The following is a 25,139-nucleotide window of genomic DNA, read 5'->3' on the forward strand; positions in this document are numbered from 1 at the left end:
GATGTCGGTGTTTTATACCCGGCAACCTAACGAGAGGTATCCCGAGGTAGTAGATTGGTTGGTGGTGCATCGTCGGACCTGAAACTCGAAGGTAAAAGCGAGGAAACAAGATACGAATTTATACAAGTTCGGGCCGCCAAAGTAGCGTAATACCCTAAATCTTGTTTGGGGTGTTGTATATTGCGCCCTACGTTTGGGTGTTGTTTGGTGTTGAGAATTTGGTCCTCTGTTGTAGTTCTATGAGGTGTTGGCCTACCGATCTAGAAACTTCTGCCCTCCTTTATATGCTCCAAGGGGTGGGATCACTAGTTGGTTACAAGGTAGGAATCTTAGAAGGATTAGATGATATGAGTTCTAGTAGGATTACAGAAGAATCCTAGTAAGAGTCTGTCTTCTTTTTTCCTTGCGGATACTGGGGATCTATCCTCGACAGAGTCGAACATCAGAATTTGTATCTTGTTCTCATAAGGAAATGGTTTCTACTATATCGCACCGGGTGTCAAAGGAGATGTCAGTTTCTCCACTCCTTGTGTCTTAAAAGCAGGCACTGTTGCTGTTATAATTTCTTCTGTCGCAATCGGGTCATCAGAAGAACTTGAACCAGAAACTTAATTAAATCTTTTGAAACTGAAGTTCAAACTATATTGTCTGAAGTGCTGAATCTGAAGAAATGTGTTGCATATATCAGGCTCATTGCCATCTAAAACGTATATTCTGAAGAAATATGTTGTATGTATCAGGCACTTGCCATCTAAACTGTTTCAAAGAGCTCGTACTATTAATTGTCAAGTACTCAAGCGTGTGTCTTGAGACTGCTCAACATTCGAGAACAAGAGATAACTGAAGGTAGCTTGGCGGAGTGTGGTTGTCGATCGTAGTCTCCCGCAGGTCGTTTGGCCTCCTCGTGCTTGAAGAGCGTCGCGACTTCCCCCGGTCCACGGCCCGTCAGTTCGTCACTGCTGTCGCCACTTCCCACTGACTCCGATCGGCGCTTGCTTGCTGATAGCGACCAACTCGTGCCTTCCTCGCGCCTCCTGCGCCGGCCTAAAACGCCTGCGCTTGCGCGCGACGAGGGGGGCGGCCAGGGGCTGGGAGCTTAGCAGCTGGCCACGTTCCTCGTTCCGGGAACGTCGTTCCAAGTTAGGACGTTTCAGGAACAGAAACAATTTAGTGTAAAAATCTTTCATAAGTGTTTTTCTGAAACGTTCCAGGAACAGAAACATGGCTGCAAATCTTCTTTGCTGACTGGCATAATACTAGGAGGAAGTTTAACCTGAAAATTAAACACCCTCGGTCCGTTGCCACCAGAGAGGCGGGGCTGAACCACGCCGTCCCCGATTTTGTCACGGACGAAACGGGCCGATCGCGCGGGCAGGTCAGAGGTTGCCGCGTCACCGTCTCGCGTTCAGTCGCCACCGCTGTCAGTCACCATCTATCTGTTCCTGTGTTCGGCCGTGAGTACACAACGTGCAACGGCTACGCACGTGTGGCTCATGGACACTCGTGCTACCATAGCCGTAAATTTGTTGGGCGGTAATAGCAGCTCCCGAGAGTTTTGTTTTCCAATGAATAAAATGCAGGTAAAAGGTACGGAGTTGTACAGATACACGACAGATGTGTTGACCTGTCCTTGTCATCCTAGCGCGATCCGTGACGGCCGGCCCAGCTGCCGAGCAATCAAGCTCTCGTTTGTTTCCATTTGCACGCAACGACGTCGTCTTCCGATCACTTAATTAACATAGTGATTTACTAGTAATTGCTATACGCTTCAACAAAAAAGCGTCCCGAAAAACAACATATGGAGACAAAGAGCCAAGTTGTACACAAATGAGAGGCGTCCCAAAAAGAGAGAGAGAAAAAGAAAAGGGCAAGAGCCAAGTGGCATGAGATGGCACACGTGTCGTGCTGCGACCTGACGTTGCTGTTGTCTTCGAGTACTTCTACTATTTTTTTTTTGGTTGTTTTGTGCATCCCTACCATCCAAAACGGTTTATTTGTAAACTAAGACCAACATAGTCATACGTGCCGGACGACAGATCTCTCTTCCAAGCAATTCCACTGTACATCCCCTAAAGAAAAGCAATTCCACTGTACGACGAGGTATGTTGCGAGTGGATAAAGATTTTTGCTAACAAGTACCACACAGAAAGGAGGTCGTGCCTGCAAAGGTGCAAAAGGCCGCCACTAATTCAAAGAGCAAGGAGCCAAGGATGATCCTCTACGTCGAGTTATTAACGTGGACCCATAGTGCTATAGATTATTATGGTTTTATCTCGCCTGTTGCTTTTGTTTCACGAAACACAAATGGATTTTGAGTTTTGGCTAGTATTTTAGTTTGGGGAATTCGGCATCTTTGTACAACACAACGCCTAGCAAAATGCATAGGAGGTTTGTTAAAATCTTGGTCTATGAGAAGGAAATCTACCATTAACATCAAGCAACAAGTCACTAGATGCTTACTTACTTACTCCATTCTCAAATATATGTTTATTTAGATTTGCACGAGGTCAATATTTTTACTTTCGAGATATATCTTATTCATCTACAAATACCTCCTATCACATGTCTACAAAGATGACTAAAACACTCGCGCATGTGTACTAATATATGTAAATTGTAGCCGCTATGATTTGAATTCCGCCGTAGGATGTACCACAGACTTTGCCTGCGTAGAGAATCCATCACATAGGTTCTTACGTTAGGAAAGGTGTCATCACACTAACAGCAGTCCAAATCCAACCATCTCACCACCCTAAACAAAACAAAACACCAAAGCCAAGCAGACTGCCCGATGATCCGTCCTCGTCGACCCCCATTAGCCCTGACCCACGTTCCCCTCCCCCGCCTGTCCCTTGTCTACGTTCACCGCGCCCATACCCGCTCCGCCCCGCAATCCCATCCAGGTTCACTCGCCGTCCTCGCTGCCTTTTCCTAATCAAATCACCCACGCAGCCACTGCGAAGGCCCCGTGGTGGCCGCCGATGCAAAAACCAAACAGAAAGCACCCGCATTATAAGAGGAGGCGACCAAGGCGGGAGGTTGAAGACGAGGAGGCGGCGACCGACCGGCCGAATCGAGAAGCAGCAGCAGCCAGCTAGCTAGCCATGGCGACGCAGGCCGCCTTCCTCGCGAGGTTCCCGCAGCTCGCCGCGCAGCCGGGCCGCGACCGCGCTGGGATGGGGGGCCCGGCGCGGGTCAGCGTGGCGGCGATTGGCAGCGCCGCCAAGGTGGGTGTGGGCATGAGGGCGGTGGCGCGCCGCGGGGTGCGGTGCAGGGCCAGCCTGATCGAGCCCGACGGCGGGCGGCTGGTGGACCTGGTGGCGCCCGAGGAGGGCGGCCGGCGCGCGGCGCTGCGGCGGGAGGCGGCGTCGCTGCCGCACCGGGTGCGCCTCGGCCGCGTCGAGAAGGAGTGGGTCCACGTCCTCAGCGAAGGGTGGGCCAGCCCGCTGCAAGGGTTCATGCGCGAGCATGAGTTCCTCCAAGCACTTCATTTCAACGCCATCCGCGGCGAGGATGGCAGGATGGCCAACATGTCCGTCCCCATCGTGCTCTCCCTCGGGGACGCGCAGCGACGGGCCATCCTCGCTGACGGCGCCACGCGCGTCGCGCTCGTCGACGACCGCGACCGCCCCATCGCCGTGTTGAGCGAGTAAGACAAATCGAAACTCCCCCCTTGTTTGTTTCCCTGTCCTGTCGCTGTTCATATGCCTATATGCATTGGTAACCTGAAGATGATGGATGAGAATGTGCTTTGTGCTGTCTTCCCAAGGACATAATTAGTGCTGGTTGGTACGGAATTGCTAGGCTGCTCTTGTGTGCAATTAGGTTCATTAGTAATCCCTTTAGCTAGGAACATAGCGGATTCTGAAGGTATGTGTCTTCCCACATCATTCAGGTGCAGAGCTTGACTCTCTCCAAAATGTGCTGGGTGCCTTCCTAAAACTTGTTATGCCAGTACTGATTCTATTCGACAATAATCTAGTGAATGATATGCCACCTGATGATATCAAGTTGACTTTTGTTAGGAGCAAATTTTATCATGAGGTTGATAGATTTATGTTGGCGGTCAACGTATTTTTGATAGTACGCGGTTTCCTTTTTTGTCAATTCTACTATTCTATCGGGAACCAGTGTCATACTATATCAGGATATCTACGTATGTTGGTCGTTATCAGCGACAATGCGGTATGTATGCACCAATAGGCATTCTCTCAGCCTCGTCCTCAGTCGTATTATACTAAATTGTGTATCACTTCCGCTAGTAGATTTTGTTTCGCTATTTTCTCCACGTCCCAGTATTTTAGTTACATGCATTCAAAAGTGGCTCGTGATAGTATACACCATATGTCACACAAATAATTGTTTCTTATTTGTCTACAAGCATCTGTAGATGTCAAATCGTCTGAAAGGAATGGAATGTCGGTTTACACGTGTAGTTAGAAATGCATAAAGTGATGTAATAACGTCAACCTTGTACGTCTCTGCGCCTCTGTAATCTCTAATCGTGAGAAGATGATGTGGATATTCATCTGTTGTCAAACAATGATCCCAATATTTATGTTGTTCTATAATATAAGTAAACAAGCATAACCTATTGCTATACATAAGCAAGTTTCTTTCGCTTTGTTTGAATTTCTCACTTCCTGTTGTAATTGTAACACCTCTCTCGTTTAATTTCAGCATTGAGATCTACAAGCACAATAAGGAAGAAAGAATTGCAAGGACATGGGGGACAACTGCACCTGGATTACCTTATGTTGAGGAGGCAATTACCAATGCTGGTGACTGGTTGATTGGAGGGGACTTGGAGGTTATAGAACCGATCAAGTACAATGATGGTCTTGATCAGTATCGCCTGTCTCCGGCACAGCTGCGCGAAGAGTTTGCCAGGCGTAATGCTGATGCTGTATTTGCCTTTCAGCTTCGCAATCCTGTACACAATGGGCATGCTTTGCTTATGACCGACACACGCAAACGCCTCCTTGATATGGGTTACAAAAACCCTGTTCTTCTGCTCCATCCACTGGGGGGATTCACAAAAGCAGATGACGTACCTCTTAGTTGGAGAATGAAGCAGCATGAGAAGGTATTCATCTATGATCATTCTACCCTTCCTTTCATCTTAATTAATCGGTTCCTGACTACTCTATACTCTGTAGTAGCAACTATAACCTTGAATTAAGCATATTGTTTTGATGGAAACTACATGTTAGCACTCAGAAATTTTGTTACAGCAGCCACTACGTCCTGGAATTTAATATTACATTGTGATTGAAAATACTATGTAACACTGAAAAGTTTACTTAGTCTTCCAGAAAAGTGTTCCCAAAGGTTATTTAAATTCCAGTAAAAGGGTCCCTTTAATTCTGGAACAGCAATTACATAAAACTCCCGTACGAACTGAGTGATGCCTTTTCCAAAAATCAAATAGTTGGTTGGTACAACTAATATGTTGGAAATTCTGATTCTTGCACTGTTCTGACACTGTCGTGATTTCTGGTAGGTTCTTGAGGAAGGTGTCCTCAACCCAGAATCAACTGTTGTTGCAATCTTCCCCTCTCCAATGCATTATGCTGGGCCAACTGAAGTGCAGTGGCATGCTAAGGCTCGTATTAATGCTGGTGCAAATTTCTACATTGTTGGAAGGGACCCTGCGGGTATGAGCCATCCCACAGCCAAAAGGGACCTTTATGATGCTGATCATGGAAAGAAGGTTTTGAGCATGGCTCCTGGGCTTGAGAGGCTCAACATCCTTCCATTCAGAGTATGTCATCCTTCCTGAACAAATATGCATGCCGCTTCAACTGCATCATTTAATTTTCAAATAGAATAATGTTGAGATTATTTTCCTGTTTTCTTGACATTTCTCTCAACACTTTTGGATCAGGTGGCTGCATATGACACAAAACAAAAGAAAATGGATTTCTTCGATCCATCAAGGAAAGATGATTTCCTGTTCATCTCTGGAACAAAGGTAATTCTTTTCAGTATTTTGTTGGGATGTTGTAGAATTTGGCGCCAATCAATTTTGGCTGAATTCTAAAAATTCCTGCCTTCTTATTCAGATGCGCACTCTTGCCAAGAACCGCGAGAGCCCCCCAGATGGTTTTATGTGTCCAGGTGGCTGGAAGGTCCTCGTGGAATACTATGACAGCTTGGTGCCATCAGAGGGCAGCAGCAAGCTCCGCGAGCCAGTCGCAGCCTAGAAGCTGAAAATGCTTAAGATAATGGATACTACTATATCTCAGCAAGGGGTTCTTTGCGACATAGAACCAATGTTATATGATTGTATGCCGGTCGTAAGACTCACTGGGCTTGATTCAGACATTACTGTGTGGTTTGTAACTGGTGTGCCCTATCCGCTGGCAGTGTTGCACATGCAATGGAGCCCATCATCACGTGTTCTGTGCCAATAAGGACGGACTCTGTATGCTCTGCCAGATTGTACATATACATTGTGGTGATATGTTTACAAGGCTTGATATGCTTGCTAAGATCTCGTAAGCTAATTTGGTTTGCAGATTTCTCGTCCAAGCTTCGGTTCAGGCTCAGAATGATGAATTGTTGTTTGTCATTGATTTGACCATCACAGCTTTTTGGATTGAATTTGATAATGCACTATTTGATTTAACCTATGAGTATAACATTCATGTAATTTTACTATTAAAAATCGTTTATTTACTTTTATCAGCGAGCATTACCTTTTAGGTTAACCTCGTATTTTCTGAAGCATCGTACTTTTAAGACGCAATTCCTCACTTGGTGATGAATTCACTAAACTTCAAGAGTAAGATGCTAGAAACGAAGAAGAAAACACTCATGGTTCAGAGGAAATAAAATGGCTAGCGGAAGGGATTGCAAAGGACAACATATGTATTCTTAACATAACTTCAAGAACCTGTGCACATTGTTATATGAACTGCTAGATATCTGTGGAAATTCTAAAATCCTATTTCAGGTCACGTAGCTAACACTCTAGAATGAAACAAATCACAACCTTACAAACAGAAAGCTATGCTTGTTACACATGGAGGACTAGGGGAATCCAACACTTCGTACAACTTAAAATCATAATACTGAACATACAGTTGCAATTTACAGTAAACTTATAGCAGAAGCATCCAACCTGAGGACTAGTGGTTTCATTACGTCCCCTTTATCCAGAGATCTTCCGTTCAGCATTCTTCATCATAAGCACAAACTCATCATAGTTCACCTGCCCGTCGCCATCAGTGTCTGCTTCCCTGATCATCTGCTCAACCTCCTCATCGGTCATCCTCTCCCCAAGATTGGTCATCACTGTCCTCAGCTGCGCGCATTCACATGAACAAGGTATTCTTGAATAAAAAACAAAATGGAACCAAACGATCTGAACTTGTAAAGGCACTAAGATAATAATACCTCGTTTGGGGAGATAAAGCCATTCTGGTCCTTGTCTAGGACCTCAAATGCTTCCTTCAGCTCTTCATCACCATCACCATCCTACAATCAGCAACCAAAGCAACAGCAGTTAGATGTTGGCAACTTCAATTTGAGAAAAATCGAAGCATCCATCAGAGGCAAATCAGATTTCACCTTCATCTTCCTGGCAATGAGGCTCTGGAACTCCTGGAAATCTATGATCCCATTGCCATCCGTATCGACCTCGCTCATCATGTCGTTGAGCTCCTGATCGCTAGGATCAAGACCAAGGGAGCGAGTCACTGCAGCCAGTTCTTCCATGGTGATGCATCCTACACATGGCAAAGGTTGCATCCCACTTTAAAACCAATAACAATAAGCCTTCGATTGCACACAGGTCTCTGTGCAAATCCATGTAGGACCACGAGTCCAAGACAACGACAAGTGGAAAGCTTGGTCAGAACTTTTGACTAAGATGCCCAAAGTAAGAGCATGATTGGCTACTTATTATGTAAAGCTAGAGATGATTGTCTACTTAACTATGTGCGGATTATAAAGCTCAATGACCAACAATATGACCACTTGAACCACAACCATCACAAAATATAGTTTCCAAAGACATGATTGGGAAACTTGAGGAACTCGACAATCACTTAGGTAGCACTGAGCAACTTGGCAACAACTTTTCCCAAAGGAATCAGGTGGATTACTCACAGGAAAGATTTAGAACCCTTCTAACAATCAAAAACTGTGGTAGTACCATTCAAAAAAAAACTGTGGTAGTAGCAAACATGTTTTTGGTCACCAGCAGAAAGGTTCTTTGGCTAAAATAAGCTAAAAGAATCAGTAATACAGCACATTGCTGTCACTACAGCTAAAAGAATTTTCAGGGAAGCATCTCCCCGCAAAATACAGGGCCCATCTATTGCTTTTCTCGAACGTTATCGCTTCACAGTTGACATTGACACCACACAAAATTACACGAGACCGATACATCAAAAAACTCTGAGCCAACACTGATGATTCAGGTTAGACCTGCTTGCTTTTTATTGACGAGTTTACCCCTTTTCTGTAAGGAGAAAAAAAGCCAGGCTTCAACTACTAGGAATGCAATAGAAGTCCTACGCAACAGCGACACAGTGCATGATTACATCTCATTAATCAAGAACTGCGAAGAACAAGGGATCATACACATACAAGGCTATCCACAGAGCAGAACACTAGCATTGCTTCCGAACCCAATAGCTGCAAGTCTACAACGGAGCAAGAGAAAACAAAGAAACAATCTCAAGAACAAGCACCAAACCAAACCAAAGATCAAGCAGAGCCATGGTCAGAGAGGAGAGGCAACAAACCGTCGCCGTTCTTGTCGAAGAGCGAGAAGGCCTCCTGGAACGCGATCCTCTGCTCGCCCGTCAGCCCTTCCATGCAACCGTTAGACCCTGACAGCAAGCTACAAGCAAGACCACTATATCAATGCCAGGAGGAGAGAGAGAGAGAGGGAGGGAGGGAGAAGGTAGGTGAAGAGGTAGGCTGGAGCAAGGAGCAAAAGATATAGGGACGGCAGGGGAGGAGGGGAAGCAGGGTGGAAGCATCCTGCGATTGGAAACCTAGGTGCGAGTAAATAAAGATGACCCCGCTGGGGCTAGACGGTGGGTTCTGTGGAAAAATATGGCGATCTAGTGGTTTTCCTACTCATTTCCGGCGCTTTGCCCTCCCTCCCTCCGACTCAGGATGGCGACCACTGTCACGGCAGCTCAACACGTACCACACCACACCTCGAGGGAGTCGAGATACAGAGAAAGGAAAAATGCTGCGATTTGTGCCACGCAAGGCCTTGCTGGTATTCTGGTCAATCTGGTGTTGCGAATAGCAGGTGAATTGCAGCTGCAGAGTGAGACGAGAATTTGAATACTTGATACCTCTGTGATGCCCAGATGATGCCGGTGATGGAGACGTTGTCCCAGGATGCGAGTACAGAGTAAGTTTCTCAGGATGAACATATGGGGACCCTGTTTATTTGGTTATTGGTTTTAGAATTGACTTTTAAAAAAAAACAGTTTTGGAATTAACTTGAAGACAGAATGGCCTAGCATCGCTGCTTGCCTGCATTCGGTAGCTCGGACCATAAACCATCTCTGTTTCGGGATGTCTGGAAGACTGGAACTGGAAGGAACCGCTTCACTCATTATTGGAGGGTGTTTGAATCTTTAGTCCGGACTAAAGTTCATGTCACATCGAATATTCGGAGACTAATTAGAAGGACTAAACATGAGCTAACTATAAAACTAATTACATATATGGAGGCTGATGTGATGCTACAGTAAATATGTGCTGATGATGGATTAATTAGGCTTAATAGATTCGTCTCGCAAATTAACCTTCATCTGTGCAATTGATTTTGTAATTAGTCTATGTTTGATATTCCTAATTAGTATCTAAATATTCAACATGACAGAAACTTTAGGAGGGACTAAAGAATCAAACGGGGCCTTACTTTTCTCCTTTCAGCAGGAGTCAGGAGTGCAGGGGAGTGCATGAAGAGTACTGACTGTTCTTGAAATTCTTTCGGAAACTGCTCAACTACAGAGGTGGTGAAAGGTGACTGATGACTGCTGCATCTGCTTATGCTGCAACTGCAATGCAAGGATCGACGTATATAGCACTGGAATGGCAGTCAGCAGAACTTACATAACTTGTCATTCTGAACAACCTGACGGCCATAGCTGGTAAATTTGCATTCACAAATCACAGAGCAGTATTTGCAAAATGACGAACAAAACCGAGCTGCAACCTTACAACAAGCGGCTGGAGGAACAGCACAACAAGCAGCTGGGGAACGGCAGACAACTGATATTACCCGGCACGCATCTGATCTCCCACGGCCCATTCAGATGTAATTGTAATAATAAAAATATAATTTGAAAACAACAGCACACCATGACATGAGCTGAAATAACAGGCAGTCACAAATAACTAAATAAGCATCCAGGTTTGCACCCCTGAAGTTAACAACAGACACGATGTTCAAATAGCGGAAGCAGTTCCAGGAAAGCGTTACATGGAAGGATCACTTTAAACCTGACAGCTTAACTAAGACCTACATAACGACCAGGACTTACAACACAGGAGCGCACAAAAGTCCAGTTTAAACTAAGATGCACATCATCTCTAGCCCCTCACTCCTTGGAGGACTTGTTGATCAGGGACTTATGGATGTGCGGGATGACACCTCCACCGGCGATGGTGCCCTTGATGAGGGTGTCGAGCTCCTCATCTCCTCGGATGGCCAGCTGAAGGTGGCGAGGGGTGATACGCTTCACCTTCAGGTCCTTGCTAGCATTCCCAGCCAGCTCCAGAACCTCAGCGGTCAGGTACTCCAGGATGGCAGCAGAGTAGACTGCTGCAGTGGCACCAACACGACCGTTTGCCTGGGTCCTCTGCTTCAGTTGGCGGTGGATACGGCCAACAGGGAACTGAAAATGTGAAGGTAAAATTAGCAAACTCATGTCATAGAAACAATAAACTCTGCATATAAAGACAACAGCAGCAGCATCATTCATCAATCGCTCAACCCCTTGATTAAACCATGTCAACATCAAAGTTGTCTTCTCACATCACATGAACACAAAAGAATCAAACAACTGAAATCAATACACCTAACCATTGATGCTACAAAGTCAATGAGAAATGTCTGGTCAGTAGCAGCATGTGAATAACAAACAGAACAAGCATACAGATGGTGGGTCAATCACCACAACAAAGCACACATGTAGCATATAAATGGAAATTTGGAGGAAAGAAGGGACAGTCCATGTATCAGGTACATGATTTCATTTTCATTTTGGCAAAACCATTGTCCATTTATCTGCGGGGAGAAGGGAAAGACGGCTTGATGTACTACAGTAGTTTCCCAGCAGATAAATAACCAGACAACCAATCATATTGCACAAAATCTTGTCTACCCAAGCTTATGTCACCCTCTTACACCTTGCCCATTTATCAGGTACATGATTTCATTTCATTTTGGCAAAACCATTGCCCATTTATCTGCAGGGAGAGGAGAGAGACGCTTGATGTACTACAGTAGTTTTCCATCAGATAAATAACCAGACAATCAATCATATTGCACAAAATCTTGTCTACCCAAGCTTATGTCAACCTCTTACACCTTGCCATCATCACAAATGTATCACGTGATTCACATCACAAACCCTGCCCCCTCACCACGAATTTCAACACAACCCTAAGAATGCCTGACAGGATAACCTGCAAGAACCCACAATTGTTCAACGTGCTAAAGCCCAAATCAACGAAACAAATCATATACACGCCAGTCCACATGAGATAGCAAGGCAGACCAACCTCTGCTCCAGATCTAAGAACTTGGCAGAACGACAGAAGGCCTAAACTTTCAAACATCTGACATGACTAAACGCACGCGCGCAACCTTCGCAACACTGCAGCTTACCGAACCCATACGCAAAGGCAGCTCTGCTAACCGCGCTAATCCTTAAACCTAACGGGCGCGACCAGGGCGAGAACAAACAAACCCCATACCCAGCAGCTACAGCCACGCGCGCTCCCGCGGCAGTTCAAATCTAGACCGTGCCCTAGCAGTCGCGGTGCGCCGAAGCAAAGCTAGCGGAAAGCAGAGCACGCGATGAAAGGGGGAGGCCGCAAGTCACCTGCAGGCCGGCGCGGGAGGAGCGGGAGACGGGTGCCTTCTTCCCCTTGTCCTTCTCCGCCGACTTGGCCGCCGTCGTCTTGGCCGCGAGCAGCCCCTTGCCTCCCTTCCCGGCCATCTCCTCCGCTCCGAGTGGAAACCCGAGTCCCTGCAGCGAACAAGCCAAATCCGACGGCGCCGGGGCCGAATCAGAGCAGATCGGGGCGCGGATCGGGCGGATCTCGCCGCCGATTCGGGAAATCGAGCGGCGAATCGAGGGGGGGAAGGGTTCGGATAAGACGGGGAGGGGGAGCCGGAGCCCTTACCTTTCGCGAGTTTTGGCTTCCCTCCGACTCCTCCTCACGCCACGCGAAACGAAAGCGAGATTTTTTTTTCGGCTCCGCGTGGGAGCTGGGTGTGGGGGTCCTTATAGACGGGAAATTATAATTGAGCCCCTGAGGTACCAGGGTATTTTTCACACGGTTGCTTTTGTGCATTTCTGCTCAGAATCGTTGCCAGGTGTGCGGTTTGGAGAAAGGAAGAGGGTGTATTTTGTAAAGTTCGAAAAGCTCAGCTCGTGGGCTCGTGAGGAAGGCGGGGGACCCCTGCGCGGTTACTCCTGCGACGAAAATTTCGAAATTACGTGGCTGGCCGGCGGGCCAGGGAGGCGGCAAGGCGGGAACCAGGAGGGATTTCGCGAGGGCCTCTGCGGAAGATGGAGCTGGACGCGGGATTTTCGTGGGGGGATTTTGGGGTAGTTACCAAACTGCCCCTCAGGGGTCGTTGACCAGCAGCGGATGCAGTGGTGAACAAGGAATTGAGAATTGAGAATTGAGATAGGCCTGTACTTCTTTTCAAAAAAAAAAAAGGAGATAGGCCTGTACTAGTAACTGAAAAATAAAAATATCGGTGCTTCTTGTTTGATGCAAATAGATCAGACTTGCGATAAGTTTGGCATTTATTTCCGTATCCTTCGTACCGGAACATATCAGACGTGAAATCATAAATGAAATTCCGTGTGGCTACACTACATCCCTCCGCGTATCCCGACTCTACCAGGCTATTCTGAACATCAATGCCATCATCAAATGTGAGAAAGGAAATCCGGGTGTGCTATACCCCTAATTCCTTCCTTCTATAGAATTGAGGTCAGAAATTGATTGTCCTATCCACACATTGTTACCTTTTCTTCAGAGGAATGCAGAAATTCAGAAAGCACCACATTATGAACTTTCTCCAGAGGTTGGATCAACCAGACATTACATCCACCGTCCAAAGATGTGGATAGCTTAGATGACCACTTATCTGCTTGTATGTTTGATATCCTGCCTTCTTGCCTCTGAATCGGATCAACAAGGCTGGCCGCTTATATTTGCTTGTATGTTACATCCAGAGTGCTAGTGATAGTCCTCCAGCAAGCACAGGGCTCAATTGTGTGCCAATGCCATTGGCTACAAGCGCATCAGATCAACGATGCTGGTTCATCGGTCCATGTCACGTCGTCAACGTACTGGTGACTCGAAATCCTCAAACTGTAGCAGGACTTGTCGAGCTCCTTTATCTCTTGCCTTCATGTGACACAACACAACGTATTATTGTTCACAAAATTGGAGCACTTGAGCGCCACCTCTATGAATCTGCCATTATAACAACTGCAAAACAATTTCGGGATAATCTGGAAGGTTGGTGACCATCATCTTTAAGTTCAGCGAAATAACATAGCAGGAAAACATTACAGTCAGTGATGGGTGGGTGCAATCTCCAGTATATCGTGTGGAAAGAAATTAATTGCATAGTGTTTATTTCCAGAAAACCAACAGAGCAACGAATCACTACCTTCAACCAGTTAGATATAAAATGTGGTTATAGTTGCCAGATGACTGCACTGTCGGAATGGCTTGGTGCCATGGTCACACCATGAAACTGCACCAGACCACAAAAAAAAAACACAGATACACATCACTTAAGTTGCAAATCTTGCTACCACTTACATGAGGAAGGGCTATACGTTCATACAAATGCACAAGCATAGAGAATTGCTCTTCTGATACAAGTAGAGCAAAGTCAAAATTTCAATTGTTAACGAAAGATTTTAGTCTTAAAAACATGAAGGACCCAGAAATTTCACAAGACAACATGCAGATCACATAATTTGACCAGACTTGTACTGTCATCGACCATTATAGAAAATTCTCCCAAATTTCAGAAGTTGAAAGTGGAATTATTAAGTGACAATACTATCATTGGACATGATTGAGTTTACAGACATGTAGTTGTTGAATGGTAAAACCTTTAAATCCCTGTACGAAACGAACATGTTGGCAACTTGGCAAGATTCATTCAAACGATTATAAATGACCAAAGTGGAAACAGAATCCTCGTATATTTCAAACTTACATCAAAGAGTATGGCTAAGAGAATCAGTTTTCTTCTCAATCCAGCATACTGCACTAATTTTTTCACTTCAACTCCTGGCTAAAAAGTTAAAACAAAAGCAATAAACACTGTTCAGTTCAACATAAACTTTCTGTAAGGCGTATCTCTAGTTCTACCTGTCAAGAGAAAAACATTATTCGCTAAACTAAAAACTCTGACCCTCATGCCCCAAGAGGAAATAGTAGTAACTTTTCATGAAATGCATAATATTCTATCCATTCCTTAGACGAAAGAAGCCTGCATTTCAAAACATGGATTGTAAGTAGTGGTCTTACCTGGCATCTGAAGCAACAACATCAACATCCAAAATTACTAGCACCTGCTGATTTTCTCACTCCTTTTCTTTCCATGTTCTGCCTCACTTTGTCACTGTGGTCCCAATGACCTCCAGCCGCATACAAGTTGGAAAGCAAGACATATCCACCTTCTTCTGCCGGGTCAAGATGAAGAAGTTCTTTTGAAGCAATCTCAGCGACTTCAGTATTTTGACAAGCCAAACTTGCATTTAAAATGGAACCCCATATAGACCGGCTTGGCCTCATTGGCATCCTCCTAGCCAAAGCTAAAGCATCAGTCAGCCTACCTGATCGTGCAAGGAGATCAACCATACACCCAAAATGTTCTATTCCTGGTTCAATACTGTATCTTTGCTTCATAGCATCAAAAATCCTGCATCCTTCATCCAGGAGGCCAGCATGACTGCATGCACTGAGAACAGCAAGCAATGTGACACTATTAGGTGTTACAACCTCCGCTTGCATCTTCTGAAATAAATCCAGTGCTTCGGTTCCATGGCCATTGAAAGCAAGCCCAGAGATCATAGCTGTCCACAAGGTAACATCCCTGTCCAAGGCCTTCTCAAACACAGAATAAGCTACCTTGACATTTCCAAATTTGCAATACATGTCTACAAGAGCAGATGCCAAGAATACATCCTGATGCCCAAATTCTTTGACCACCCAACTGTGGATACATTTTCCATAACGAGATCCTGAACTTGCAGCCGCAGAGATCAAGGTAACAGCAGTCACTTTATCAGGATTTACTCGACTGGCAAGCATATCATCAAATATTTTAATCACTGCACTGAAATCTTTGTATCTCACGAATCCAGACAGAAGCGCGTTCCAGGATATTCGATCTCTGGAAGGCGCCTCAAAGAAACATTTGCAGGCAAGGTCCAAATTGCCAGCATTCACGAATCCTGCAACCATGGTATTCCACGAGATGCCATCCTTCTCGTCAGCTTCACCAAAGACTCTCATAGCTGCATCCATTTCCCCACATTTTGCATACATATCCAAAAGAGCATTCATCAGAATCAATCCCCAATCTCCTGGGTCCATCCTCCTAACGATGACACCATGAACTGACCTCCCGAGAAATGCATTCTTCAGACGTCCGGAGCAAGTGAGCAGAGCAACAGCCATATACTGATCCACAGCAATCCCCTTGGACGCCGTATCACGGAAAAACAGTAGAGCTTTGGCCGTGCACCCTTCGTTCACATACCCAGACAGCATGATGTTGAAAGACACCGTGTCCGACACCGGCGTTGAACCGAACATCAGCTCGGCCGTCTCCACATCGCCGGCGTCGAGGTACATCTTGATCAGCGAGTTCCGCAGGTACACACGCGAGTGCAAGCCGCTCACGACGACATGGGCGTGCACCTGCCTCCCCGCGGACAGGCGCTCCACCGACCTCAGCAGCGCGAGGAAGGTCTGCTCGTCGGGATGGACAGACGCCGACAGCATGGACCTGTAGAGAGCCACCGCCCGGCGCGGCGAGGAGGAGGAGGAGTCGCGCGCCGCCGCCGCGGAGATCATGAGGTTGTAGATGAAGAGGTTGGGGCGCGGCGTGAAGTGCCGGAAGAGAAGCTCGGCCTCGCGCGTGAGGCGCGGGGAGGAGGCGACGGTGGCGAAGTGGAGAAGCCGGCTCATGGGGAACGTCTCGAAGGCGAGGCCGAGGCGGAGCAGGTGCGCGAGGATGGCCCGGAAGGGCCGCGCCCCACGGCAGCGCTCGAGGAGGACGAGCGCCGGGTGGCCCAGCCGCAGCGAGACGGTCGGGTCCCACGCGCGCCCCGCGGCGGCGGCAGAGGCGGCCATCGCGAGGCGTGGTGCGCTTGGGAGGGGGGTCGAATCTCGGCGCGGTATCAGGCTACCGGGAGAGTTCGCTAGTCGTGGATGAAGCGCTGTCTGGACGCCGGCGCCGCTGCGGCCGACCGAGTGGCTTGGCGGCGGAGCCGGCGGTGGGTGCGGCGATGGTTCGGCTCTCACAACGAAGGGCCGAAGAGGGCGTCAAGTGGCAGCCACCCAACTTGCTTGCCATGGCCCAGCCAACTCTCCTCCTCCATGGGCCCAAATTTCGTAAGCCCGTAGAAAATCCTGGGCCAGCCCAAGTAAGCTCTGGGCCAGATATTTGTAAACTTTTCAATGCGTCTCAATAACCAACGCCGCCGGTTCAGAAAGAAAAAATAAGATGTCCTCAAAAAAGAAAAGAAGAAAAATAATAGCTTGTTCAGCTCTAGCTACTCTCTCAATTTCACATCAATCTGTTATACGTCTATCTCCTGAAACTTTATGTTTGTGACAAAAAGCGTCCGTCACTCTCGTACGCATGCACGAACGTGTCATCAACACGGCGCGCTTGTTCGACTCCCCGTCACTAGGATGGCACTCGGACAGGTTTACACCCGAGACCTACGGGTTTTGGATCCGACGGGGGTGGGTTTATTTTTGCCCCGCGGGTCTGCAGGTTCAGGACCCGAAATGGGGTGGGGGCGGGGCGAGTTTTGAATTTCCCCCGCGAGTGCCCGTTCGAGGTCAGAAGTTTATTCCCAGCTCAACGAAGATGTAACCCAACCCACGTAACATAAGTAACCTCTAAGTATATAAACCGGACCACCACCACTTCCTAGGCCACCAGCCCCAGCCACCATTCGTCTCAAGGTTGCCGCCGCAGCACGCGCTCGCGCCACGCAGCTTGACAGCCACGAGCAGCACGGGGACGGCCAACGCTAGGCACATTGCCGCCGCCCTCCTCACGCCATCCACAATGCCGACGAGGACTGCCGCCCTCCTCATGCCGTCGCCTCCACCCGCCACGCCGCGTGCCCAACGACGGGAGGCACCGCCGCCACGGTGCGGGCCCTGGAGCCGGGCGCGCGTGAGAAGAGGGTGTCCATCCCGGCATCCGCACGTCCTCCACTCGTCCTACAATCCTCCCCAATCCCTAAGGTGAGCCCGAACAGAACTTGAAACAGATCCTATTATGTCAATTAATATGTGATTTCTGCGATTGGTAAATTGGCAGCTCTATCCCCGTGCATTAGGATGGTTGCTCGTGCTCGTGTTCCAAGTCTCCTTTGGGAGCATTACAGCAAGTTTGCGGAGTCACATCAAAGAGAAGATAGTGCGATGGAGGAAACTTTGGGCAAAATGCAATAGATGCAACTACAGATCTCATGCTGACTCGTGAGGGGCATCTCTCAGCTTTGGAACTACTTGAAAGTTAAGCACCAATTCCAAGCTCCTCAAATTGGTGAAGCTATCTATTGAAATGCCAAGCTGAAGCAAGTGCTGCACTCGCTAGTCTGCTATACTACTACATCTGCTCTTGTTCTATAGGAGTATTTCACTACCGCACTTTGTTATAGACATGATCATGTGATGCTGCATGTTTACTGGCAGTCGAGATTCTGAGATGATGCATTGTCGGGTTTCGTGGACCCGATCGAGTTTCGGGGACCCGACGGGTTCAGGAGCGAGGGAGGATTTTCACTCGACCCGTGGTTCAGGGTCGGGGCGGGTTTTTGTATTGGGTTTTGGGGATGGGTCCGCGGATGTTCCACCCGAGCCCGACCCACCCCGTTGCCACGCTACCTGTCACGTTGTCACCCACGAGCTTTCACTGACCATGCCACGAAAAACCAATCAATCTGATCTGTCCCCCACGAAATGGGCATGCGCGCGCGCTTCACAATCCGGCATGCGTTTCAGCATCTGCGAGTCGCATTCCCCATTTGCTGCCTCTCGCGCTGAATCACATCGATGCGGAAGTGCACTAGCTGCGAATCGACCCCCCGTCTCCTTTCCGTTGAACCGAGACCGGTGCAGACTGCAGAGCCAAGCCAACCGCCATCCCTCCAAGCCCGGGATCTGCCGCCGCCGGGAGAGATGAAGATTACGCGCGCCGAACTCGCACCCCGACCAAAAGGTGCGCGCGGATCCTCGGTTCGTGTCAGGATCAGGACCGACGGCCGCTCGCCGGGCCGTTGCACTGCATGGCAGATCGGCAACAGTGAACGGCCGCGGAGATCCTCCCCACGCGACGCGACAGGGGGATGGTGGGGTGGCGGCGTGGCGCGCGTGCTCCTCACCGGTCGCTCTCAATTCCAGTCTCTCCTGACTGATGATATACGTGGATCGGAAACCGTGAGTCAATTCAATCCAAAGCCAGCTCGTTCCAGAAGCTCCTGCTGCTGAGTGCAGAGCTTTCATGCATGGTTTCGGCAGGGAAACACCGTTCGGGCGCTGTTCATCGATCGATCGTGCACACAACTACGTGGGGCGATTGATCTGGCCATTTTCTGGTCATCGATGCGCCCAAGTTGATGCTGACGCTGTAAGCCTGTAACACGCCAACGCCAGGAAGGAAACAAAGAACAAATGAAAAGAATGGGAGCAAGTGCATCGAGCGGTATATTCCTCAGAGATTGTAGGAGCAGTTTGTAGGATTATGTCCAAGCTACACCGAGATCGGGACAGCATTGTCTGCCATGAAGATCTAGAGAGAAGTATGGAGTAATGGAGTATCCACGATGTTTTTGGCAAGGACGCATGTCTACGTGCAAGTGGGCGCGGCACAACGCGCCCAAGTATCGGAACCGTATCGCCGGACACGGGATTCCAGTGACTTTCTGCGATACGGTGCGGGAGGCAGCATATATCCGTTCGGTACACCGGGCGTGAAGCACATGCCATCTTGGCAGCACAGCATTTCCTCACCAGTCACCAGATCCTCACTCTGAACCACTTGCAAATCCGCCGATCGAACCACCGAACAACCGCAGCTTAAGCTGTGGCGTGGCCCGTGTGGACCAGTCCGAAACGCAAAGGCAAGTGGTGAAGTGGATCCTATCGAATCGAGAGGGTACTGCTCTCAACTCCGGAGGGAACAGCTTCAACTGCTCGTGGTCTGATCTCGGCAGTCAGGATTGGAACTCAGGATCCTCAGTGGAATGCGGGAACTGCCTCTCGGACTAGTCAACAACATCCGGTCACGCGCGCGCGGGGGGCGCTCGACGCCATCACACGTCAGGGCGGCCAACAAACCGTTGGATCGATCGATCGGGATCGGAGTGAGGCCTGCCGACTACTTGTAGGTCTGATAGTTGTTAGTACTGCGGAGATGCCAGTGTTCGGTACCGTTGCTACCGTACCATGTGAGCCGCGGCAGCGATCCATGGCGCCAGCCGCCAGGTCCCCGGATCAGGCAGGCCGCAGGCGACGCCGCGGCGGAACGGGACGAAAGGGGAAAGCCCGGTTGGGCCGGCCGGAGCAGGAGCAGGAGCAGCTTCGAACTCGACACCCTCTGGGGGCCCCGGCTGCATCGAACCAGCACCACCAGAACGCCTTGGCGGCTCTTCCCGCTGAATGATGTGTGGTCCAGGGGAAATGGCTGCAGTGGCCGGGGAAGTGGCAGTAGCCCATGCCCGGGCAAGTCATGGTCCATTGATGGGCGCACGTGGGCGTGTCCCCTCCCGCGCCCGCCCGCCGGCCGGCCGGGCCTCTTCACGTGCCCTCGCGCGTCAGCGGTCGGCCGCCCGTACGTCGTCGTCGCCGCCGCCAGCGACCGCGACGCTCTCTTTCTTCCAGCCATCCATCGACCGTGGTGGTGGTGGCGGTGGGCGCGCGCGCGCTCCGGGGCCGGATCCCAGTTCGATCTCTTCGTCCGCGCGTGCAGCATGGCGACGTGTGTGGACGCCGCGCGTCGGGAGCGGAGTGGCGCGACGCGGCCCGCTGGCGCTTGCGTTGCGTTGCCCCTTGCCCGGATGGGTGAGCGGGCGGTGAGGCGGGGTGCAGGGTAGGGTCGCGCTGCGTCGGGTTGCGATTGTTCATGTGCCCGTGCTGGTTAGGATAGGCGCACCTGCACGTACCGTGCTCCGGGTCCGAGCTCCCCCAAGTCGCCGTCGCCGGCGCGCGGTCCCCCTCTGCAGGTTCAGTTCCTGGCCATGGCATGTGTGGTTTCTCACCTAGCTAGCCTGTGGTTGGATTCAGGCCCGTAGAAAACGGCAAGCGCGTGCAGCAGCTGGCAGCTAAACAGGGCACCCCGGATCTTACTTGATCTGCACTTCGTGGTGGATAGCCAAAATGCAAGGGGCTAGCTGCTCGGTGAGATCGAGCGTCACAAAACCTGCCGCTGCAGCTGTGTTAATTCCCACGAAGCCGAGCCTTCCTCGTGAACCATTTACAAAGCGTCCAGTACATTTACCCTTCCTCAAGTAATAATTATTATTCCCTCCGTTCCAAATTGTAGATCGTTTTGGCTTTTCTGGATTCATAGATATTATTATGCACCTAGACATAAAAAGTTAAAACGATCTACAATTTGGAACGGAGGGAGTAGAAATCTTTATGATGGTGCTTTTGTTAGTTCGATCAAACTTTTTTTCAAAAAAAAAAGTTGTTAGTTGTCAAAGGGTTATATAAGGAGCGGAAAATCCTACTCTTTTATACGCGAATCTGATGTTTCATTTTGTCCGAGATGAATTACTACCATTTTCTCCATGGAACACTCTGCCTGTGTTGTTTGGTCCAAGAGCATTCCATTAGAAGGAATAACTTAACTAGATTCATTTAGGATCAGGTGGGTACGATACTCTTTATTAGAAGTTAATACAGTGGCTTTTGTATTTGAAGGTAATTTTAGGCATAAATCAATCATAGCCACGAATAGTTTTATAGCATGAATACCTTGCTAACCATCGACACTTCTAAAGTTGAGAACCGAGCCGTATAGCATGATGAGGCTATAAATTTTTGCAGCCATATTTAAATTGAACAGGTTATATATGTCGAGCTAGAGTTTTAAGAAACATCAGTAACAAATTCTTAATGTCTAACACATATTAATAGATATGTTTTTTAACCAAAACGCCAAAACCGTTCATAACAAGACAAAAAAGAATGTTCTCATGGGTATGAGGGCGCATGTCCCCGTTCCTAGCTAGGAGTCTCGCGTTGTGGGTAAGCCTTTCTCGAAGCCTCAACTTGGCTAAACCCCTTTAGTTTTCAGGATCTTGTTGGTGCAAGTTGTTTCATCAGTGCCATGCATTTCCTTTTGTTACAATTATAATGGTGATGTCATTTCTGTTTATTACAATTGAAAATCATGACGGTTATCTTATCAGTTGATACTAAATGAAGATAATTATCAGTTGATACTAAATGAAGATAAACCTTTCCCTTTGGTAGACACTTCCTTTTGGTAGTCCTAAGGTTAAGAAATTATTACGCATGTTCCGTTGGAGAAATAGGTGTTGAAATTCTAACTTCCTTCTCCTTGTTTCCTACTTCTCATTCTTTCTTTATGAAATCCTTGTTGATTTTCTTTGTTGATTGGTGTTATACTAATACTTTTTTAAAAGCGTGTATATAACTCAGGCATTAATATGGGCATATAGAAATGAAATGACATATAGATGGGTTATATGTCCTTTGATCCTTAACCACCATGCACACCAAGTGTTTTGCATTATGAGCATGATGGCGCCCCAGACACTACAAGACACGATTCATAAAAAAAAGTACACGTGAGGACCTGAATTTGGGTGGACACACATTACACTACTTGAAATTGTCGTCCATAATTTTTTTTGAAATATAATACGGATGTAGACACTCATATACACGTACATCACTCTCTAGGAATGCACGCAAGCAACCCTACCTCTATTCCTACCTCTATTAGTAATTCTGAAATACCGAGCTGGTAGATCTTTATATTGATGAAGTGACGTCTACCTTGGTCTCTGCTTTACACCATTAACAAACCTCCATAAGGGGCATCTAAACATAATATGATTACCTGTTTCTTCCAAACCACAATGTGCACACCACTCTACTCCCAGACCAGTTTTTCTTCAAAAGCTGGCCAGTTCATTGGATTTTGTTTCTGCGTAAGATCCGGGATCACTGTAGCCGGATCATCAAAGAAGTGGCGCTTGCCTACGGCGCAATGATGGCGGGAAAGCTACGTTACGCTCGGCGTCCGAGCCCGGCAGCGAGTGGGCGCCGACGGCGACAGGAGATCCCTCATCGCACGGCACGGCCGAGTTTTGGCGCTTGCTGGTTGGCCGCGGCTCCAGCGCCGGCCCCAGCCGTGCGCGCAGTGCTAGCATACCACTGATGGATCGGTGGTGTGCCGTACGCGCCGGTCTCGGGATCTAGCCCTCTAGGGATAGCGAGATCGACCGCGCGCGCGCGCTCGGGATCGCAGGGTATGTGCGATGTGGAGTCGCTTGGCGAGGTGCGCGCGCGCGCCAGTGCGGCCGCGTGCTTTGGGCTACCGGTATTGGCAGGCAGGGCATAGCAGGTCGGCCATGCTTGCTCCGCACCTCCACTCTGCATTTCCACTCGCTCCACGCCATTGCTGCTGTCGCCTCCTTTTGCTCTTTCCTGGATCGATCAGTGCTTTCAGTGGTTGTAGCTTAGCTATAGTGGCGTCCTCGTGGGGTTCAAAATTCCAATCGGCTGGGGATCATGTTTGGACTGAAGAGAACCGAAAATTCAGGTACACTAGCATTAGAACTGTGTCCTGCTAACACACACAAGATCGGGATACGTTTAAGATAATTCAGTTCAGCCCCTTCTTGCTCGTGTCAAAGGTCTGTTTGTTTGGAGCGTCAATGGTATCGGTTGGGTTTACTCTTTTATTAAGCATTGTCTGAACGACTGAACCTCAACCAGTAGAGTAGAAAAAACCGGTGAGAGTGAACTGTTGGCGCCGGTGCCTGTATTCAGTTGCCAGTTGGTCCCTCCGCGCGAGTCACAAACAAGTACGGCCGCCACCGTACCACGAGTTTTCTAAATCGGAGGCTCGAAGTCAAACTGAGACCAAGAGAGATAGTGATGAATCAAAAAGAAAAAAAACTGTTCTTCCTACACTACAGTACACCGGAGACTAGCACATTCCTTCCGGGAAGAAGAAATCCAACAGGACGGTACAGCCGCGTACGTCGCCTGCCGAGCATGGGTTCCCTCGAGCTCCTGCCCGGCCGCGACACCGGGACGTGCCCCTGACGCCCCTGCGCCGCCGCACGCGGACAGGACACCTGCATCGCAGCATCAGCCCGAGTCAGCCCTCAGCCGTGGTGGTGTAAAACCACGCCATTCTTTTCATCAATCTGAAACGGGGACACGTTTCCCAGCGCGTGCCTGCCGGCTGCATGCCGTTGCCAAGAGGAATGGTGAAGTGCCGAGCTGGCGTGCGTGCCCATACGAGAAACTTGCTGCCCCGGCCGGCCGGCCGCCGTGCAGGCTTCCCTTGACATTTTCTTGGATCGTGCTGATCGATCGATGGATCGGTGTGCACTGTGTGGCTAGGTAGGGTGGGAATCGGGCACATGCGATGGACGGAACGGATGGATGGAGCATGTTTCTAGGCAACTTAGTTAGATGCGAGCGTTGTCTACTTGTCTCTAGGGCTAGCTACTAGAGCTCGCTCGAGAGTCATGCGAGTATTAGGATATGTGTGTGTCTCTAATCCCAACCACGCCGTTCGTTGCTTGCAATGAAGAGCTAGCTAGGAAGATGATGATGATCCCAATCATGCCCATGATTATTTGGCTAGGAGTTCGTTGTGCTATGGGTTCTAGGGCCGTCTCGTCCCGAACAACACGCGCTTTGCTTACGTGGTCGGGCCTGCGAGGACTGCTTCTTGTTGCTACAGACAGTAGTACCACTGGTTAATTGCTTTTCTGTTGCTACGTTGCACTCGTACCTCATCATCACATCAGTCAAGTCATCATGAAACGGTAAAAGAAGAAGAAGAAGAGAGAGTAGTACTTCTAGTACTATAAAACAAAACAGATCATTCACTAACCACTAATGTCAGTGATGCGGTGACGGCATGATGACACGAGATCCCTGAAGACAAGGGTGGAGAAAACTACGCGCATCGGGATCTGTTTACGTGTAGTAAACAAGCAGAGCGCTAGGCTCTAGACCCTGCGCATCGCGAAGCGTAGCATATAGCAATAGCATAGGCGCGGCAGCATCGGCCCCCAGCATGCGCACGGAGCGCGGGCACGGAAGCTGGGGCGGGTTCAGGGGTGGTGGGGCGCAGCGGCCCGGGGCACATGGCCCTGGGTTTCAACGCGCCGCCGCCGGCGACACCCACTACACCCACCCACATGCCGGCGCTCCCCCCTCCCTTCCGCTACACTACCCCACCACACCCAACACCGAGAGCCAGGCCAGGCGCTCAGGCAGCGTGCCGGGCGTCCTTGTACGCGCCAATGCCCGGGGCGATCGCTGCCAATAATATAGAACTCGTGCTGGGAGTTTCTTTGGTGTTTTCTTTGGTCACTTACTGTGTGTGATCATGGCCGCTATTATTATGCTAGCCGGGC

General features: G+C 48.9%; 4 protein-coding genes across 7 annotated transcripts; 1 reads left to right on the forward strand and 3 right to left on the reverse strand.

Annotated features, from left to right (window-relative positions):
• Positions 1 to 2,932: 2,932 nt before the first annotated feature.
• Positions 2,933 to 6,534, forward strand: LOC101782525 (ATP-sulfurylase 3, chloroplastic). The gene is made up of 5 exons (XM_004981756.4): positions 2,933 to 3,649; positions 4,681 to 5,086; positions 5,504 to 5,764; positions 5,888 to 5,974; positions 6,066 to 6,534. The coding sequence occupies exons 1-5, from the start codon at positions 3,105 to 3,107 to the stop codon at positions 6,204 to 6,206; spliced, it is 1,440 nt and encodes a 479-aa protein (XP_004981813.1). The 5' UTR covers positions 2,933 to 3,104; the 3' UTR covers positions 6,207 to 6,534.
• Positions 6,535 to 6,852: 318 nt separating this feature from the next.
• On the reverse strand, positions 6,853 to 9,036 carry LOC101782938 (calmodulin-like protein 4). Its single transcript, XM_004981757.3, has 4 exons — positions 8,757 to 9,036; positions 7,576 to 7,733; positions 7,402 to 7,482; positions 6,853 to 7,309 (listed from the first exon to the last, which is right to left on the reverse strand). Exons 1-4 carry the CDS (start codon positions 8,827 to 8,829, stop codon positions 7,157 to 7,159), a joined length of 465 nt encoding a protein of 154 aa, XP_004981814.1. The 5' UTR covers positions 8,830 to 9,036; the 3' UTR covers positions 6,853 to 7,156.
• Positions 9,037 to 10,347: 1,311 nt separating this feature from the next.
• Positions 10,348 to 12,549, reverse strand: LOC101783345 (probable histone H2A variant 3). Its single transcript, XM_004981758.4, has 3 exons — positions 12,394 to 12,549; positions 12,090 to 12,236; positions 10,348 to 10,877 (listed from the first exon to the last, which is right to left on the reverse strand). Exons 2-3 carry the CDS (start codon positions 12,204 to 12,206, stop codon positions 10,581 to 10,583), a joined length of 414 nt encoding a protein of 137 aa, XP_004981815.1. The 5' UTR covers positions 12,207 to 12,236; positions 12,394 to 12,549; the 3' UTR covers positions 10,348 to 10,580.
• Positions 12,550 to 12,997: 448 nt separating this feature from the next.
• On the reverse strand, positions 12,998 to 16,863 carry LOC101783747 (pentatricopeptide repeat-containing protein At3g04750, mitochondrial). Of its 4 annotated transcripts, none has more exons than XR_002675892.1 (4): positions 14,779 to 16,863; positions 14,465 to 14,538; positions 13,904 to 13,990; positions 12,998 to 13,719 (listed from the first exon to the last, which is right to left on the reverse strand). XR_002675892.1 is itself a non-coding variant. In XM_022823223.1 (2 exons), exon 1 carries the CDS (start codon positions 16,609 to 16,611, stop codon positions 14,800 to 14,802), a length of 1,812 nt encoding a protein of 603 aa, XP_022678958.1. In that variant the 5' UTR covers positions 16,612 to 16,863; the 3' UTR covers positions 12,998 to 13,719; positions 14,779 to 14,799. The 4 variants fall into 4 exon arrangements, 1 of the variants encoding a protein (XP_022678958.1); XR_001163075.2 differs by having other exon boundaries at positions 14,465 to 14,542; positions 14,779 to 16,862; XR_215775.3 differs by lacking the exon at positions 14,465 to 14,538 and having other exon boundaries at positions 14,779 to 16,860.
• Positions 16,864 to 25,139: the final 8,276 nt, after the last annotated feature.

Source organism: Setaria italica, chromosome IX, assembly GCF_000263155.2.
Source record: "Setaria italica strain Yugu1 chromosome IX, Setaria_italica_v2.0, whole genome shotgun sequence".
Lineage (NCBI taxonomy): Eukaryota > Viridiplantae > Streptophyta > Magnoliopsida > Poales > Poaceae > Setaria > Setaria italica.

What these genes read in the sequence shown, in the direction of transcription:
- LOC101782525 (XM_004981756.4), top strand. Translation starts at nt 3,105, where the DNA reads ATGGCGACGCAGGCCGCCTTCCTCGCGAGGTTCCCGCAGCTCGCCGCG. An exon ending in CCCATCGCCGTGTTGAGCGA is followed by an intron (nt 3,650 to 4,680) that starts GTAAGACAAATC and finishes GTTTAATTTCAG; the next exon opens with CATTGAGATCTACAAGCACA. An exon ending in TCAACATCCTTCCATTCAGA is followed by an intron (nt 5,765 to 5,887) that starts GTATGTCATCCT and finishes CTTTTGGATCAG; the next exon opens with GTGGCTGCATATGACACAAA.
- LOC101782938 (XM_004981757.3), bottom strand. Translation starts at nt 8,829, where the DNA reads ATGGAAGGGCTGACGGGCGAGCAGAGGATCGCGTTCCAGGAGGCCTTC. An exon ending in TCATTGCCAGGAAGATGAAG is followed by an intron (nt 7,483 to 7,575) that starts GTGAAATCTGAT and finishes TGCTGATTGTAG; the next exon opens with GATGGTGATGGTGATGAAGA. An exon ending in GCTTTATCTCCCCAAACGAG is followed by an intron (nt 7,310 to 7,401) that starts GTATTATTATCT and finishes GAATGCGCGCAG; the next exon opens with CTGAGGACAGTGATGACCAA.
- LOC101783345 (XM_004981758.4), bottom strand. Translation starts at nt 12,206, where the DNA reads ATGGCCGGGAAGGGAGGCAAGGGGCTGCTCGCGGCCAAGACGACGGCG. An exon ending in CCTCCCGCGCCGGCCTGCAG is followed by an intron (nt 10,878 to 12,089) that starts GTGACTTGCGGC and finishes TCACATTTTCAG; the next exon opens with TTCCCTGTTGGCCGTATCCA.
- LOC101783747 (XM_022823223.1), bottom strand. Translation starts at nt 16,611, where the DNA reads ATGGCCGCCTCTGCCGCCGCCGCGGGGCGCGCGTGGGACCCGACCGTC.